Genomic DNA, 20,291 nt, shown 5'->3' with positions numbered 1-20,291 from the left:
CTATCTGGGCTTTGCACACCACAGCTATCGAAACCCAGTTTTTAGCGTTTAAGTCTACACACTTATTTCTGAACCACTAGAAGATTACCAAAGAAGATTTTTTATATGAAAAAACGTATTTCACTGCATATTGTTATTATTATTATAACTTGCATCTTGGTATTAAGTCACTTTGACAATTTGTATGAGACATTAGTGAAAAGTTCCACAGAAACAAACAACACTAGTTTGACATATTACTGATTAAATATTATTAATAAACCCTGCCTTTATATTTATAGACTATTTTTGTATCCAGCTGTTTTTAGGTTTAACGAGTTTTACACGTTAGCCAAGTTTTTAGTTTGTGCTGTATTGGAGTGCCCCACTTCCACATTCATAAAGATCATAACCTGTGTTATTGACTGCCCCGAAGATTTCCTTTCTAAAGGTCGTTCACCTAAAGAAAATTCAGAAAGTATCTAAAACGTTAAACAAGCTTTACGAAGAGCGTGGATTGTGTGGACTGATTTTACTCAGACAAAAAAGAAAGTGGGCCAGTTAGAGCTCTTCAGTAGCGGATGGGGTTAAGGTTATTAGGCTTAAATAGTTTATAAATATTATCGATATTTAGTTAATATATTTTTATCACTTAATTTGGGTTAATAGCCAGTTTACTTTCATAAAGTTGTTTCGGCATAGTTACTTCCTGTAGGCTTAGCATACCTATGTATGCTTACGATAACATTAATAGATAAATTTACTTCCAGTAGGCTTAGCATACCAATGTGTGCTTACGATAATATTAATGGATAAATTTACTTCCAGCAGGCTTAGCATACCTACATACACTTACAGTTTCAATTTAAATTTGCTTCTTGTTTGTTTAGCACACTAAAAATATTAGGATAATTTAGTAGATAAAGTTAAAGTATAGTTTCACACTAACTTACTTTATATAGGCTTAACATATCCGTATACACTAATGAACACTTTCATAGATAGAGTTAAGTACAAATTTTACTTCCTATAAACTTACAATATCTATATTCTCTTACGACGATTTTGACGTACAGTGGATTTTGATTAATGCAATATTTTAATTTATTTGAATATTTTTATCATTTTATATTGCCGCATGTTGGTGTTTTTTAGTACTGAAACATAAAATATCTTCACATAACTTTCCAAGCACTGGAACTGTTTAGAAACTTAAATGTAGATACGAAAAATTGTCGATCTGATATTCCGGATTCAATTAGAACACAACACTATTCGAAACGATGTATTCAAAGCGCAGACTTTCTAGACTGATTATATCTTCTGACGCAAACAAGTAAATTCCGTAAAAGTCGAAGCTGACTACGACATAGTTTATCTTGACGATTTTCCTACAAAGAATCATTAATGGGAGAGTAAATTCGTCTAGTTAAAAGCAAGTAAATGTTTATTTATTTTTGTACTAATTGAGACTCCTTCTTAAGAAATATAACTCATCTGGATAAAGAGAAGTCAATACCACGTAAGACTTCGTTTTTACTTTCACTTTTGATTGTGGTTCCTTTTATGTGTCTGTTGAACTTAGAGTTATATTACTCGAGGGCTAGCTGCTCCAGTCGTTCCTGATTTAGAAGTGACAGACCAGAGAAAAACAGTAGTCAACACCACTCACCGCCAGCTCTTGGGCTACACTTTACCAACGAATAGTGTGATTTACCGTTACTTTAAACATTCCCCACGGATATAAGAGCGAGCATATTCAGTGATAGGTTATACCAGGCATTTCCTTTCATTTTTACTTTTTGATAAAAAGAGAGGAGAAAGTGTAAACTCAATCCTGCCAGATGACAATTAAAACCCACTAAGGTTTCCAGCTGAAACTTAGTTGGTGATTTAACTCAATCCTGTCAGATGAAACGTAAAACCCACTAAGGTTTCTAGCTGAAACTTAGTTGTGATTTAACTTAATCCTGCCAGATGACAAGTAAAACCCACTAAGGTTTCTAGTTGAAACTCAGTTGTGATTTAACTTAATACTGCCAGATGACAATTAAAACCCACTAAGGTTTCTGGCTGAAACTTAGTTGTGATTTAACTTAATCCTGCCAGATGACAAGTAAAACCCTCTAAGGTTTCTAGCTGAAACTTAGTTGTGATTTAACTCAATCCTGCCAGATGACAAGTAAAACCCACTAAGGTTTCTAGCTGAAACTTAGTTGTGATTTAACTTTACTTTCATTGTAAATCGCTGTTTGCCAAGTTATTATCATGAAGTAATATTAGTAATGGCTTCTAGCGTAGATGTTTAACCCACTTGTACATCAGGTGTCGTTCAGGTAGAAAATGCCATATAACTGTCACTGAGAAACACCTGTTTTCAATAATCTTGTCTGTCTGTCCATCTATCGATCTGTTTATCTGTTTGTCCAGGCGTCTTTTCATCTCGCTCTCTTTTTTTTTTTTCTCACGGAGATTCAAAACGATTTCATGGTCATAGCATGTTTCAAATTGAAAGAGTGCCGAAAGTTACGAGTGATTTTATTCTGATGTCATTGAAGAGTATTTGAAAACGCCTAATTTGCCTACATTTCATTTTAGCGTTACTGAAGAAAGGTTATACAAGGCGTAGTATGCAAGTAAGCTTTCGTTTGTTTGTTTTAATCACTAAAAAAACATGGAAAGCTCTAGGATATTTCCCGTTCATAATTTATTATTAATCTCCATTTTCAAGATATTTATCGATGACTGAAATTCTTTTTCGTTTCTATCTGTGAGGTATATTTACCTGTTTAAATATCACGGAAAAGTTGGTGGGTGGTTTAAAAAAAAAGCAACAACTTGCACTATACTGTATATCTATAATACTAACGCACCGACTTTGCCACCACCCACATAGCTCAACTAACTCTTCTTTACTATGAAACTGGTTCACCGCTAGGAACGCTAGCGTTTGTAGTTCTCTGGTACGAGACTAGGTCAGGGGCAGACGATATGTAAAGGGCCGTAAGACGCGCGTTCGGTATTTAACCAGTGGAGTATTGTTGGAAGTGCATTATTGTTACTCACATATTGTGCTATATAAGATACGTCAGATAACTCATAGATTAAACCATGCAAAGTTGGCTGATTTGTGTTTTTCTTGTTGGTGCTGGTGAGAGAAATACTTTCTTTTATTTATGCTAAAATTACATAAACATTATAAGTGAAATTTTATTGGTGCATTAATTTTAAATTGAGTTTAAAACACGTTTAAATAACGTATAAAATATTTTATATTTAATTCGGACCTAACCGTAATGAACATATTTTATTATAAATATCTTGTCACATTTCCTAGGGAAAGAATTATAATAATAAACCTATTTCCTAAGTAATTGTTTCTTTTGTCAAAATTTAATAGTATATATTTTATGTATAAATGTTATCGGTATATTTCTCGCTTTGTTAAACGTCGTTTTACCAATATAGTTCACAGTGATGTTATTGATGTAGGTGTCGCTGCCTTACCGCTCCACTTCATATGAAATCTAATAGTTAATTAAGAATATTCTGGTAACAAATCAGCGCTAGTCGTTTTATAAAACACCTACTATTTGTAATATTAATATATAAGATTATTGTTTTGAATGTAACACTTTAATACATTAGTCCTCTTAAATATAAATGCCAATTGATAAACGTAGTTGGATTTAAAATCGAAATAAACAAGAAGGAACTGACTTTACATCTATGCTAATCCTGACGTTCAAAATCATGTTGACCAGTTAGTTAGTTTTGAATTTCGAGCAATGCTACACGAGTGCTATCTGAGCTAGTCGTCCATAATTTAGTAGTGTAAGACGAGAGGGAAGGCAGCTAGTCATCACCACCCACCGCCAGCAATTGGGCTACTCTTTTAACAACGAATAGTGGGATCGGCCGGTACTTTGCAACGTCCCCATGGCTGAAAGGGCGAACACGTTTGGTGAAACAGGGATTCGTACCCGCAACCTTGTTGACCTGTTTGAAAGGTTACAAAGATAAAATCTAACAAACTGGAATATGATTTATTTTACTTCCGCTGTTGACACTAAGAATCAACATAAAGCTACACACTGAGCTATTCTGTGCATTTGCCCACTAGAGGGATTAAAGTTCGAATATTGGCGAATTAAACCCTGAAACTTATCGCTCAGTTAACAGGGGAAAAATATGTATATTTATTATATACTCGATTAAAATTAATTTTCAGACCCACACATGTATATAAATGTGTATGTGTGTGCGCGCGCGCTTCTCCTGACGTGTTTATAATTATATTGTTCAGATAAAATATGCTTAAGCTTTAAAAAATATGCCAGATAGATCTATAATATAGAATAGAAATGAATTCGATGTTCTTTAGCGGTCTGACATTTAAATTTAAAGTGACATATAAACGACACATAAACTAAATAATTCCACCTCTGTTGGAACGGAGAGTGAAAGACCTCTATTACAGGTAATAGAATATATGCCAAACCAACTATATGACCTAATAATCACTGATGTCGAGAAAACCCACTTGTAGAGAAAAATATATATGTAAAAACGGTTCGTTTGGGTTGAGAATTTTTTATTTTACGTAGACGTAAAAACATTTCTCAACCCAAATGAATCGTTTTTTACATATATATTTTTCAACTATATGACCTGATCTTATAATTAGCATATCCTAACCTGGAAACTGTTCATTTCCTCGAGCCCTGAGCTGGCCCAGAATGCAGCAGTTAACATCATTTCCTAGTCCTGATTAAGGTTATTATATGTAGGTCATCGGACCGGTTATTGCATTTTAGCTGAGCTTCTTCAGGGAGATCACTGAAGAACTACGTTCTTAGAGGCAAAAGGATTTCTGTTACTGTGTACAAGGAAATGGTTATACGTCCACCTCCCCTGTGGGTCAGTAGAAAACTGAGGGTTTGTAACGCTGAAATTCAAGAATCGATCGGAGCATACATATCATATTGCTTAGCTTTCTGTTTAGCGATAAACAAATGGACATATCCTGGTTATATCGTTAACCACGCCATTCAATGTTTTTAAACCTAGTACCTTCTACAATGTTTTGTAAATTATTGAGTATACAATCATTTAGTTTAACATACTTTAGACGATGTTCTAGGATCGGTTGGTTGAAGATACTTTAAACAAGATTCTTAGGTCAGTTAGTTGAAGATTTGTTTGTTTTTGAATTTTGCGCAAAGCTACATGAGGGCTGTCTGCACTAGCCGTCCCTAACTTAGCAGTGTAAGACTAGAGGGAAGGCAGCTAGACATCACCACCCACGGGGATTCGAACTCGCGACCCTCAGATTACGAGGCGAGTGCCTTAACCACCTGGCCATACCGGGCCTTAGTTGAAGATACTTTAGACAAGGTTCTTGGATCGGTTAGTTAAAGATACTTTAGACAAGGTTCTTATATCAGCTGTGTTACTGAATATCACTGATATACTGAATTGTTTTATTAGATGCCGTTGACTTAGGTTGACAAACTTGCATTACAGGTATGTGTGTTTGTTTGTTTTGTTTTTTTGGAATTTCGCACAAAGCTACTCCAGGGCTATCTGTGCTAGCCGTCCCTAATTTACCAGTGTAAGACTAGAGGGAAGGCAGCTAGTCATCACCACCCACCGCCAACTCTTGGGATACTCTTTTACCAACGAATAGTGGGATTGACCGTCACATTATAAAGCCCCCACGGCTGGGAGGGCGAGCATGTTTGGCGCGATAGGGATGCGAACCCGCGACCTTCGGATTACGAGTCGCACGCCTTACGCGCTTGGCCATGCCGGGCTATGTATATGTGCGTTTTTCTTATAGCAAAGCTACTCTGGACTATCTGCTGAGTCCACAGAGGGGAATCGAACCCCTGTTTTTGGCGTTGTAAATCCATAGACTTACCTTTGTACCAGCTGGGGACTACTATATGTAATTTAACGATATCTGGTATTAGTGAAAGCACTGACATTAAAAAGTGTTTTTATTTTTTTCACTTGGTTTAAATTGTGAAAGAGCAAAGGAGATAGTCTGGACGAATTTTAACGACTTTTACTAACGATTAAATTAATTAGTGTTGGGAAGTTTCCGTTTTCAACATCGTGGTATTTCTTACTGTTATTAACAGTGTAGATTTGAAATAAGGATTCGCAGCAAGATTTCTGTGAGGTACAATAATAAGCTTGTACTCTTCTTTGTTTGTGTCGACAATTTCCAGTTTATTTAATCAAGACAAGTATTGTTCAGATACGTCTCAACTCACGCAACGTATCTTGGACAACAGGTATTCAATGAACGCCCTTTGGCTTTTAAAACATACAGGCTTTCGTGAAGGAGGTCGAGTGGGATTCCTTCATCTTATGCTTGGACTATAACTCTCTTTTTTTTTAATTTTAGAAACCTTTATAAGTTAAAACGTTTTAGATCGAGTGTATCTTTGGTGGTGCAGTTTAAATCACAACAAAGAATGGTCCAAACAACGAGACCATTTATGTTTTTTACTATTATTAAATAACAAAGAATGATTCATTGCTTTTTGTTGCAAGAATAATAATAGTTTATTGTATCCAAACTATGAGACCATTTATGGTTTTTGGCTATTGTTACATGTTATATTTTAATTTTGATATTTGTTTACTAGAGGGAGCATGTCATTAAGACATGATAATGCAACATATAAAGGATTAGTGTAGTTGGTAAAAAACGAATAATGATATAAAAATGACAGAGTGACTTCGTTAATTATCAAATAATTCAGTTAATGACTTGATCAGTTTGCTCTCACTTACTGAGTAAGATAGTGTTATTGCACCAATTAACCAGTGATTCGGTGAATTAGCGTATTTGTTATTGCTCGACTAGCGAGAAAAGTTTACCAATTAAGTTTATATTTAAGTTAGGCCTACGTTACTTTCGGAGCTGCAGCAGAAACATTGTTTATGAAATAAGGCCTACAAATGTGCCAGTGAAAGAAAGAAATTACTTTGTTATCGTTGCGTGGATTGGACTTCGTATTATTTTTACCAAATAATCTAAAATAATTCAAATATGGAATCACAATTTATGCGAATTGTATCATCAATAATTAGGCCAGCTACAACTGTGTTTCTTTATGCTATTTTTGACTTTTTAAAATATAATTTTTTTTCAGCAAAAGAGTTCATACGTCACACTTTACTAGTTATGCAGTTATCTCTATAAATTGCAGGCTCAGTCGACGTGTTATTTTCGTAATTCCCCTCATCAGCCCCCTCTGCTCCATATATTAGGAAATAAAAAACCACTGCGAAGATAATATACGCATATTAAATATTTTTTATATTTTAATCAGTTGTAAACTTGAAAAAAAACACTAAAATAAAAACAATGCTTTGTGAACACATATAAACGGGTGTTGGGGAAAGCCTTTATTTATCTTCTAGTTAAATAGTTCACAATGAATGTTTGATACGTACAAATTGACACCAGGGGATTTTTTTTTTTTTTAATTTTGCACAAAGCTGCACGATGGCTATTTGCGTTAGCCGTCTTTAATTTTGCAGTGTAAGACTAGAGGGAAGGCAGCTAGTTATCGCCACTCACCTCCACCTCTTGGACTATTTTACCAACGAATAGTGGGTTTGACCGTAACATTATAACGCTCACATGGTCTAAAGGGCGAGCATGTTTGGTGCGACAGGGATTCGAACCTGCTTCGCTTTGGTTACGAGTCGAACGCCTTAACCCACGTGGCCCTCAAGGGGAAATGAACTCGGACCAAATTCTAGTTAATTTTCCTTGGTGTCGATTTAAAATCCAGCATTCTTAATGAACTTTCCCCTAATACAACACGTTATTTTGAGGTTTTAGTAATGCTTTCTCTAAAAACTTTATTTTTTACTGGATCACCTACAAAATTGGAAAATGTGATAAAATGAAAGTTAACTGTTTTATTTGCATAACACTATCTGTTCCTGCTGTGTTCCAAATAAGGGTTTTGCGTTAAACACAAATCAGAATTATGTTGAAGCATTTTAAAACTAGATATTAGGAAGCATTCCAGAATTTTAATGGTTTTCCTAATATTTAAACACAGAAACGCTGTATTTTCTGTGCTTATAAAGTGATTATTTTGTAGTTTTTATGAAATACACAACGCTATTCTAAAACGTTTTCTCTGAAGTCCCGACATTGTATTCCGAGGGTCGCGGGTTCGAATTCCCGTCGCATGCTCGCCCGTTCAGCCGTGAGTACGTTATAAAGTTACGGTCAATCCCACTATTCGTCGGTAAAACAGTAGTTCACAGTTGGCGGTTGGTGGTAATGACTAGCTGTCTTTCCTCTGGTCTCACACTGACAAAGTAGGGACGGCTAGCGCAGATAGCCCTCGTGTAGATTTGCGTGAAATTCAAAACATGCAAACAAGCCTCTTTTATACACTATTTTTCAATCGTTTACTTAGGTACAACTCTAAAATCAGGGGTTCGATTCGCCTCGGTGGACAGATCAGATAGCTCTATGTGGCTTTGCTATAAGAAAAACACACACTACACACTCGTTTACTTCGGAACTAAATGCATACATATATTGTCTAAATCCTCCATGAAAAGTCGATCTTTTTACTAGTTTGGAGGGTACTGACCATTGTTGTTTTGTTTTTCCTTTAAACCAAACGTTCACTGTGCAAATCACGAGAAGAGAGTTAACGATACGTTCTGGTATAAACAACTTTTGTTGTAACAAATGGTTTATATAAATATCGTGTCGATCACAACTGTGTTTGTTGTTTTCCAGCCAACTCGATGAGCTCTGGATTGAGCGAAACGCGTCGTCGGCAATAGATAAGATGAATATAGTAGAGTTGGAATACAGTTATCATACACTATTTTAATTTTTCAACATTTCTACGGGACTGAGTAAAGAGTGTTACGTTTAAAAATATTATAGGTCTAATACTAATGTCTTATGACAAGTATAATTGCAACAATATATTCTGTTTCACCAGCACAGATTAATTTATGTTTTCATTTCTAGTTTACGCCCAGGTAAGAACAGATTCTCAGAATGACAATGAATATTATGAATATTACGACTATGAGGATGACAAGCTGCCGAACCGACAAGCAGTCAACTCGCAGCCACCTAAGGCTCCCGAACAATCTCCACCACGATACCAGCCACCACCAGCTTCTCGACCGACACAACCTGCTCTCTCGCCTTCTCAACCCGCCCGGAGGCCTAATCGTCAGAGAAATCGTGCCCCAGCAATTATTGAAACAAACGAAGTGTTCAACTGTCCTGAGCCTTTTGGATTTTTCCCCCACAGTAGAAGCTGTGACCGATACTGGGCTTGTGAAAATGGCACATCTACGCTGAAACTGTGTGGAAATGGATTGGTATTCGATGATTCTGACAAACTACAAGAAAACTGTGCTTACCCCTTCAGTGTAGACTGTGGGGAGAGGAGAGAATTAGGTAAGAAAGATAAGATCAAACCATCTTATATGTATTCCCAAGAACTATGGAGAGGAGAGAATTAGGTAAGAAAGATAAGATCAACCCATCTTATATGTATTCCTAAGAACTATGGAGAGGATAGAATTAGGTAAGAAAGATAAGATCAACCCATCTTATATGTATTCCCAAGAACTATGGAGAGGACAGAATAAGGTAAGAAAGATAAGATCAACCCATCTTATATGTATTCCTAAGAACTATGGAGAGGAGAGAATTAGGTAAGAAAGATAAGATCAACCCATCTTATATGTATTCCCAAGAACTATGGAGAGGAGAGAATTAGGTAAGAAAGATAAGATCAACCCATCTTATATGTATTCCCAAGAACTATGGAGAGGAGAGAATTAGGTAAGAAAGATAAGATCAACCCATCTTATATGTATTCCCAAGAACTGTGGAGAGGAGAGAATTAGGTAAGAAAGATAAGATCAACCCATCTTATATGTATTCCCAAGAACTGTGGAGAGGATAGAATTAGGTAAGAAAGATAAGATCAACCCATCTTATATGTATTCCCAAGAACTGTGGAGAGGACATAATTAGGTAAGAAAGATAAGATCAACCCATCTTATATGTATTCCCAAGAACTATGGAGAGGAGAGAATTAGGTAAGAAAGATAAGATCAACCCATCTTATATGTATTCCCAAGAACTATGGAGAGGATAGAATTAGGTAAGAAAGATAAGATCAACCCATCTTATATGTATTCCCAAGAACTGTGGAGAGGATAGAATTAGGTAAGAAAGATAAGATCAACCCATCTTATATGTATTCCCAAGAACTATGGAGAGGATAGAATTAGGTAAGAAAGATAAGATCAACCCATCTTATATGTATTCCCAAGAACTGTGGAGAGGATAGAATTAGGTAAGAAAGATAAGATCAACCCATCTTATATGTATTCCCAAGAACTATGGAGAGGATAGAATTAGGTAAGAAAGATAAGATCAACCCATCTTGTATGTATTCCCAAGAACTGTGGAGAGGATAGAATTAGGTAAGAAAGATAAGATCAACCCATCTTATATGTATTCCCAAGAACTATGGAGAGGAGAGAATTAGGTAAGAAAGATAAGATCAACCCATCTTATATGTATTCCCAAGAACTATGGAGAGGATAGAATTAGGTAAGAAAGATAAGATCAACCCATCTTATATGTATTCCCAAGAACTATGGAGAGGATAGAATTAGGTAAGAAAGATAAGATCAACCCATCTTATATGTATTCCCAAGAACTGTGGAGAGGATAGAATTAGGTAAGAAAGATAAGATCAACCCATCTTATATGTATTCCCAAGAACTATGGAGAGGAGAGAATTAGGTAAGAAAGATAAGATCAACCCATCTTATATGTATTCCCAAGAACTGTGGAGAGGATAGAATTAGGTAAGAAAGATAAGATCAACCCATCTTATATGTATTCTCAAGAACTGTGTAGAGGAGAAAATTAGGTAAGAAAGATAAGATCAACCCATCTTATATGTATTCCCAAGAACTGTGGAGAGGAGAGAATTAGGTAAGAAAGATAAGATCAACCCATCTTATATGTATTCCCAAGAACTGTGGAGAGGATAGAATTAGGTAAGAAAGATAAGATCAACCCATCTTATATGTATTCCCAAGAACTGTGGAGAGGACATAATTAGGTGAGAAAGATAAGATCAACCCATGTTATATGTATTCCCAAGAACTGTGGAGAGGATAGAATTAGGTAAGAAAGATAAGATCAACCCATCTTATATGTATTCCCAAGAACTGTGGAGAGGATAGAATAAGGTAAGAAAGATAAGATCAACCCATCTTATATGTATTCCTAAGAACTGTGGAGAGGAAAGAATTAGGTAAGAAAGATAAGATCAACCCATCTTATATGTATTCCTAAGAACTGTGGAGAGGAAAGAATTAGGTAAGAAAGATAAGATCAACCCATCTTATATGTATTCCCAAGAACTGTGGAGAGGGGAGAATTAGGTGAGAAAGATAAGATCAACCCATCTTATATGTATTCCTAAGAACTGTGGAGAGGAGAGAATTAGGTAAGAAAGATAAGATCAACCCATCTTATATGTATTTCCAAGAACTGTGGAGAGGAGAGAATTAGGTAAGAAAGATAAGATCAACCCATCTTATATGTATTCCTAAGAACTGTGGAGAGGAAAGAATTAGGTGAGAAAGATAAGATCAACCCATCTTATATGTATTCCTAAGAACTGTGGAGAGGAAAGAATTAGGTAAGAAAGATAAGATCAACCCATCTTATATGTATTCCTAAGAACTGTGGAGAGGAAAGAATTAGGTAAGAAAGATAAGATCAACCCATCTTATATGTATTCCCAAGAACTGTGGAGAGGGGAGAATTAGGTGAGAAAGATAAGATCAACCCATCTTATATGTATTCCTAAGAACTGTGGAGAGGAGAGAATTAGGTGAGAAAGATAAGATCAACCCATCTTATATGTATTCCTAAGAACTGTGGAGAGGAGAGAATTAGGTAAGAAAGATAAGATCAACCCATCTTATATGTATTCCCAAGAACTGTGGAGAGGAGAGAATTAGGTGAGAAAGATAAGATCAACCCATCTTATATGTATTCCTAAGAACTGTGGAGAGGAAAGAATTAGGTAAGAAAGATAAGATCAACCCATCTTATATGTATTCCCAAGAACTGTGGAGAGGAGAGAATTAGGTAAGAAAGATAAGATCAACCCATCTTATATGTATTCCTAAGAACTGTGGAGAGGATAGAATTAGGTAAGAAAGATAAGATCAACCCATCTTATATGTATTCCCAAGAACTGTGGAGAGGATAGAATTAGGTAAGAAAGATAAGATCAACCCATCTTATATGTATTCCCAAGAACTATGGAGAGGAGAGAATTAGGTAAAAAAGATAAGATCAACCCATCTTATATGTATTCCCAAGAACTATGGAGAGGAGAGAATTAGGTAAGAAAGATAAGATCAACCCATCTTATATGTATTCCCAAGAACTGTGGAGAGGACAGAATTAGGTAAGAAAGATAAGATCAACCCATCTTATATGTATTCCCAAGAACTGTGGAGAGGATAGAATTAGGTAAGAAAGATAAGATCAACCCATCTTATATGTATTCCCAAGAACTATGGAGAGGAGAGAATTAGGTAAAAAAGATAAGATCAACCCATCTTATATGTATTCCCAAGAACTATGGAGAGGAGAGAATTAGGTAAGAAAGATAAGATCAACCCATCTTATATGTATTCCTAAGAACTGTGGAGAGGAGAGAATTAGGTAAGAAAGATAAGATCAACCCATCTTATATGTATTCCCAAGAACTATGGAGAGGAGAGAATTAGGTAAGAAAGATAAGATCAACCCATCTTATATGTATTCCCAAGAACTGTGGAGAGGACAGAATAAGGTAAGAAAGATAAGATCAACCCATCTTATATGTATTCCCAAGAACTGTGGAGAGGACAGAATAAGGTAAGAAAGATAAGATCAACCCATCTTATATGTATTCCCAAGAACTGTGGAGAGGAGAGAATTAGGTAAGAAAGATAAGATCAACCCATCTTATATGTATTCCCAAGAACTGTGGAGAGGAGAGAATTAGGTAAGAAAGATAAGATCAACCCATCTTATATGTATTCCCAAGAACTGTGGAGAGGATAGAATTAGGTAAGAAAGATAAGATCAACCCATCTTATATGTATTCCCAAGAACTGTGGAGAGGATAGAATTAGGTAAGAAAGATAAGATCAACCCATCTTATATGTATTCCCAAGAACTATGGAGAGGAGAGAATTAGGTAAAAAAGATAAGATCAACCCATCTTATATGTATTCCCAAGAACTATGGAGAGGAGAGAATTAGGTAAGAAAGATAAGATCAACCCATCTTATATGTATTCCCAAGAACTGTGGAGAGGAGAGAATTAGGTAAGAAAGATAAGATCAACCCATCTTATATGTATTCCCAAGAACTGTGGAGAGGAGAGAATTAGGTAAAAAAGATAAGATCAACCCATCTTATATGTATTCCCAAGAACTATGGAGAGGAGAGAATTAGGTAAGAAAGATAAGATCAACCCATCTTATATGTATTCCCAAGAACTGTGGAGAGGACAGAATAAGGTAAGAAAGATAAGATCAACCCATCTTATATGTATTCCCAAGAACTATGGAGAGGAGAGAATTAGGTAAGAAAGATAAGATCAACCCATCTTATATGTATTCCCAAGAACTGTGGAGAGGACAGAATTAGGTAAGAAAGATAAGATCAACCCATCTTATATGTATTCCCAAGAACTATGGAGAGGAGAGAATTAGGTGAGAAAGATAAGATCAACCCATCTTATATGTATTCCCAAGAACTATGGAGAGGAGAGAATTAGGTAAGAAAGATAAGATCAACCCATCTTATATGTATTCCCAAGAACTGTGGAGAGGATAGAATTAGGTGAGAAAGATAAGATCAACCCATCTTATATGTATTCCCAAGAACTGTGGAGAGGACAGAATAAGGTAAGAAAGATAAGATCAACCCATCTTATATGTATTCCCAAGAACTATGGAGAGGACAGAATAAGGTAAGAAAGATAAGATCAACCCATCTTATATGTATTCCCAAGAACTATGGAGAGGAGAGAATTAGGTAAGAAAGATAAGATCAACCCATCTTATATGTATTCCCAAGAACTGTGGAGAGGATAGAATTAGGTAAGAAAGATAAGATCAACCCATCTTATATGTATTCCCAAGAACTATGGAGAGGAGAGAATTAGGTGAGAAAGATAAGATCAACCCATCTTATATGTATTCCCAAGAACTATGGAGAGGAGAGAATTAGGTGAGAAAGATAAGATCAACCCATCTTATATGTATTCCCAAGAACTATGGAGAGGAGAGAATTAGGTGAGAAAGATAAGATCAACCCATCTTATATGTATTCCCAAGAACTATGGAGAGGAGAGAATTAGGTAAGAAAGATAAGATCAACCCATCTTATGTGTATTCCCAAGAACTGTGGAGAGGACATAATTAGGTGAGAAAGATAAGATCAACCCATCTTATATGTATTCCCAAGAACTGTGGAGAGGATAGAATTAGGTAAGAAAGATAAGATCAACCCATCTTATATGTATTCCCAAGAACTGTGGAGAGGATAGAATTAGGTAAGAAAGATAAGATCAACCCATCTTATATGTATTCTCAAGAACTGTGTAGAGGACAAAATTAGGTAAGAAAGATAAGATCAACCCATCTTATATGTATTCCCAAGAACTGTGGAGAGGACATAATTCGGTGAGAAAGATAAGATCAACCCATGTTATATGTATTCCCAAGAACTATGGAGAGGAGAGAATTAGGTAAGAAAGATAAGATCAACCCATCTTATATGTATTCCCAAGAACTGTGGAGAGGAGAGAATTAGGTAAGAAAGATAAGATCAACCCATCTTATATGTATTCCCAAGAACTATGGAGAGGAGAGAATTAGGTAAGAAAGATAAGATCAACCCATCTTATATGTATTCCCAAGAACTGTGGAGAGGAGAGAATTAGGTAAGAAAGATAAGATCAACCCATCTTATATGTATTCCCAAGAACTATGGAGAGGAGAGAATTAGGTAAGAAAGATAAGATCAACCCATCTTATATGTATTCCCAAGAACTGTGGAGAGGAGAGAATTAGGTAAGAAAGATAAGATCAACCCATCTTATATGTATTCCCAAGAACTATGGAGAGGAGAGAATTAGGTAAGAAAGATAAGATCAACCCATCTTATATGTATTCCCAAGAACTGTGGAGAGGAGAGAATTAGGTAAGAAAGATAAGATCAACCCATCTTATATGTATTCCCAAGAACTGTGGAGAGGAGAGAATTAGGTAAGAAAGATAAGATCAACCCATCTTATATGTATTCCCAAGAACTGTGGAGAGGAGAGAATTAGGTAAGAAAGATAAGATCAACCCATCTTATATGTATTCCCAAGAACTATGGAGAGGAGAGAATTAGGTAAGAAAGATAAGATCAACCCATCTTATATGTATTCCCAAGAACTGTGGAGAGGGGAGAATTAGGTGAGAAAGATAAGATCAACCCATCTTATATGTATTCCCAAGAACTATGGAGAGGTGAGAATTAGGTAAGAAAGATAAGATCAACCCATCTTATATGTATTCCCAAGAACTGTGGAGAGGATAGAATTAGGTAAGAAAGATAAGATCAACCCATCTTATATGTATTCCCAAGAACTATGGAGAGGAGAGAATTAGGTAAGAAAGATAAGATCAACCCATCTTATATGTATTCCCAAGAACTATGGAGAGGAGAGAATTAGGTAAGAAAGATAAGATCAACCCATCTTATATGTATTCCCAAGAACTGTGGAGAGGACAGAATAAGGTAAGAAAGATAAGATCAACCCATCTTATATGTATTCCCAAGAACTATGGAGAGGACAGAATAAGGTAAGAAAGATAAGATCAACCCATCTTATATGTATTCCCAAGAACTATGGAGAGGAGAGAATTAGGTAAGAAAGATAAGATCAACCCATCTTATATGTATTCCCAAGAACTATGGAGAGGAGAGAATTAGGTAAGAAAGATAAGATCAACCCATCTTATATGTATTCCCAAGAACTATGGAGAGGAGAGAATTAGGTGAGAAAGATAAGATCAACCCATCTTATATGTATTCCCAAGAACTGTGGAGAGGATAGAATTAGGTAAGAAAGATAAGATCAACCCATCTTATATGTATTCCCAAGAACTGTGGAGAGGATAGAATTAGGTGAGAAAGATAAGATCAACCCATCTTATATGTATTCCCAAGAACTATGGAGAGGAGAGAATTAGGTAAGAAAGATAAGATCAACCCATCTTATATGTATTCCCAAGAACTGTGGAGAGGATAGAATTAGGTGAGAAAGATAAGATCAACCCATCTTATATGTATTCCCAAGAACTATGGAGAGGAGAGAATTAGGTAAGAAAGATAAGATCAACCCATCTTATATGTATTCCCAAGAACTATGGAGAGGACAGAATTAGGTAAGAAAGATAAGATCAACCCATCTTATATGTATTCCCAAGAACTATGGAGAGGAGAGAATTAGGTAAGAAAGATAAGATCAACCCATCTTATATGTATTCCTAAGAACTATGGAGAGGACAGAAGCAAAGCTCCACGAGGTCTATCTGCGCTAGCCATATCTAATTTATAAGTGTAAGACTAGAGGGAAAGCAGCTAGTCATCACCACCCACCGCCAACTTTTGGGCTATTCTTTTACCAACTCTTTTTACTCATTGACCATAACATTATAACGTCCCCACGGGTGAAAGAGCGAGCATGTTTGGTATGACGAGGATTCGAACTCGCTTTTCTCTGATTGCGAGTCAAGTGTATGAACCACCTGGCCATCTTAGATGAACTCCCAATAACTTTTAGATCCAACGAAAAATGCCAACCATACGATCTGCTATTGTAATGAAATTAAACTTATTTATATTCATACCGGGCCACTACCTTTAAAGGTTTGTCTCAGGTTAAGCACAAAGCTACACCATGGGTATTGAAATCCGAGCTATAATGTTTTAATCCCAAAAGCTTACCGATAAACTACTGGGGGACACCTTTAAGGTTTAAACGATATCTCGATGAAGTTTCAAATAAGTATTTTAGTTCAATGTTCAGGAATTTTCAGCCATTTATCTTTAATGGTCCTCACTTTACGCTGTCGCAGACCAGTCAGTAAACGCTCGCCTCTCATACTTGATGAATTAACTGCACTATGTACTCTGGTGAATGTTTTCAAACGTTCCTGTTCTTGTCTTCTAGAACCACCAATTAGCACCCCTAACTGTCCACGACTGTATGGCTTATTTGATGATTCCTCCAACTGCCGAGTATTTTATTCCTGTTGGAATGGAGAAGCTTCTAGATTCGAGTGTCCACCAGGTCTGGCTTACGACATTGAACAGAGGGTGTGTGTGTGGGCTGATCTCGTAAGTCGTTGCAATCAGCTAGGTAGGACATCTTGTTTTTTATTGTCATTGTTTTTAAAATCGACATCAATTAATACTTTACAGTAGAAGTTCTGTAGGTATTTCTATTCATGCACGATGTAACTTTTTGGTGACCTTTAATAAAAATTAAATTAAATTGAGAAATACGACGTTGACATTTACACCCAAGCCTTTTGGTTAGAAATACCACGTGCTAAGAGATTAAGGCAATGTCTGTGATAGGTATTATGTCACAGGAACGCAACCTCACATAGAGATTAGTAATGTAGTGATTCTGTTTTGCTATTTTTTGTCGTCTCTCACCAACAGGATTGAACCACAGACCTCCTACCCGGCAGACAACTGCTTTATCAACTGAGTTGAATAGCTAATTAACTCACCACTTCACAAGTGTGATGAATTTGTATGTCATAACGCATTTTGTGATTTACCTGTTTTAGAGTCAGTCTCTTCGCTTAACGTTTTATGAAAACAAAATCTAAGCTTCACAAGGTGCCGTTTGAAGCGGGAAAGCGGTGGATCAGGTCTCCTCGAAAATCCTCATTGCCTCCTCAGTTGTTAATTTCAGTCTTAGTGGTATTCTTATGCTAAGAATGCAATGTTATATCAATTTGTCTGTTTATAATTAAGCACAAGGCTACAGGATGGCCTGTCTGTGCTTTATCCACCACGGGTATCGAAACTCGGTTGTTAGCATTGTGAGTCCGCAGACATGCTGCTGTGCCACTGGGAGGCATATGTTCTATCAGACAGAAGAAGAGCTACTCTCTAAAGAAAACGTTGTATTATCTAAAGAAACAACTTTCTGAAATACAGAGTTGTATCATATAAAAAACTACTTTTAGAAATAACGCGTTGTATTATCTACAAACCAAACTATTTTCCAAAATACTGTCTTTCATATGATAAGTGAACTTTAAAAAAAAATCTGACGTCTGTATAAAGGTTCGAACCAACAGCGCCAGTTGACCTCGTGTGGCCCGTGATAAAAAATTACGTAGGATTTCCCAAGAGGCTGAGGTTGTTGTTGTTTAGAATTAAGCACAAAGCTACACAATGGGCTATCTGTGGTCTGCTCTCAACAGGTATCGAAACCCGGTTTTTAGCGTTGTAAGTCCGCAGACATACCGCTGAGCCACTGGTGGGCAGGTTGAGGTAGTGTCATGTGCTTGGTACAATCGATAAGATAGGTTTGTTTGCTTTGTTGATTTTCGCGAAAAGGCACAAAAAAGCTTTATGCGCTAGTAATATTTAAGTTTGAAGTGAAAGACTAAAAGGAAGGCAACTAGTCAACATAACCAGTTGCAAACTCTTAACAGACGGAATAGTGGGATTTGTCTGTTACTCTTTTAACGCATACTCTGAATTTATATGCGAAATAACTTTTTTTTTTTTTTTTTTTAATAATAATAGAAACTGAGCCACAACCTGATAGACAAAACCACAAAATCGCGCTGGATATATATAGTTTCGTCTGTCATTGGAACACGTATACAGTTGCACTCTATGGTTCGGGCCCACATATCTGACTTACTGTCTCTTGCTGCTGATGGAAGTTGGAGCTTTTCGTGTTTCTTTTCCATTCAGTATTCTTACAAGAAAACTGGAAAATTGGTCCATTTCAACCGTAACTTCTCTAAAACTTCGTTTTGTAAGATATGTGCATAATAACAGTGGTTTACTCTTTAAACAGAAGTGGCGGAAGGTTTTGTTTGTCCTGATCCGGCGGAGGTGTCCAGTCAGCCAGGAGTATTCACGCGCCACGCTCATCCTACAAACTGCAGGAGTTTCTTTATCTGTATCGACGGTATTGCACGACCTTATGGATGCGAAATTGGAACGGTGTTCAATGCAGGCACCTTACAATGTGATAAACCAGAAAACGTGATAGGATGGTGAGTCATTACTTACTGTTTAATTTGTTTCAAAATTACTTTTTTTACAGTGTTAATACCAATAACTGATAGATAAAAAATAGCTCAAGATAAAAAAAATTCCAATTGTGAAAAAAACATTTTTGCGTGTATTTGTTAAGGTATTTTTATAACCAGTATTTCCCTGCTATTTTGTGTACACAATTTATCTTAAATTTCTTTCACCCAACAAGAACAAAAATCAGAGATTGCAGAGCTACGTAGTCCCCATCTCTCATTTTACAGATTACATGTGTTTATATTGGGTAAGGTCAAATTTCATCTTCAAAACCTCAGAAAATCCTTCTCAGATCCAGAATGATCAACGATCCAGATTTTTTTTTTTTTGTGTGATGTGACGGAGAACGTCAGCCTTAACGTGCACGTGAAATATGATACAAATCCAGTTACACTTCAGAGAGGTATTAACCCCAAGCAGCAAAAATACCCTATCTACCCATATAATAATAATGATTTAAAGTGATCCAACATCTTCGGATCCAGGCCAATTGAAGACATAGTAACTTTTCATCTTGTGTGAAAAAAAAAAAAATCCTGTACATGTGTCTGTTAGTTTTCGAGATACGGTGCGGAAACAGAGACGGACACCTGGACCCGATCGCAATACCATTGCCTCTGGAGGGACGAGGTTAACAAAAAATTGTACTGTTTATTACGTATTCATATTTCACAATTTATTAACTCTTCTACTATGCACTAGATGGCAGTAAAATCTAATTTACCCATTCTTAGGTTTATTCTACAATTGAAACTTTCACGCGAACGACTGAGAAATTCAAAACATATGGTGATGTGGTATGTTCTCCACAACCTGATAACGATGATGCTATTGGTTTTATAACTTT

The 20,291-nt window shown here is 36.2% G+C and overlaps 1 protein-coding gene across 1 annotated transcript; it reads left to right on the top strand.

Annotated features, from left to right (window-relative positions):
* The first annotated feature begins 2,980 nt into the window (after nt 1-2,980).
* Nucleotides 2,981-19,411, top strand: LOC143245929 (protein obstructor-E-like). The gene is made up of 4 exons (XM_076492183.1): nt 2,981-3,130; nt 9,011-9,451; nt 17,325-17,513; nt 19,206-19,411. The coding sequence occupies exons 1-4, from the start codon at nt 3,091-3,093 to the stop codon at nt 19,409-19,411; spliced, it is 876 nt and encodes a 291-aa protein (XP_076348298.1). The 5' UTR covers nt 2,981-3,090.
* The last annotated feature ends 880 nt before the right edge of the window (nt 19,412-20,291 follow it).

The sequence above is a fragment of the Tachypleus tridentatus genome, chromosome 3 (assembly GCF_004210375.1).
Source record: "Tachypleus tridentatus isolate NWPU-2018 chromosome 3, ASM421037v1, whole genome shotgun sequence".
NCBI classification, from domain to species: Eukaryota; Metazoa; Arthropoda; class Merostomata; order Xiphosura; family Limulidae; genus Tachypleus; species Tachypleus tridentatus.
The sequence above is the reverse complement of the archived record's forward strand: the minus strand, read 5'-3'. Positions and strand labels throughout refer to the sequence as shown.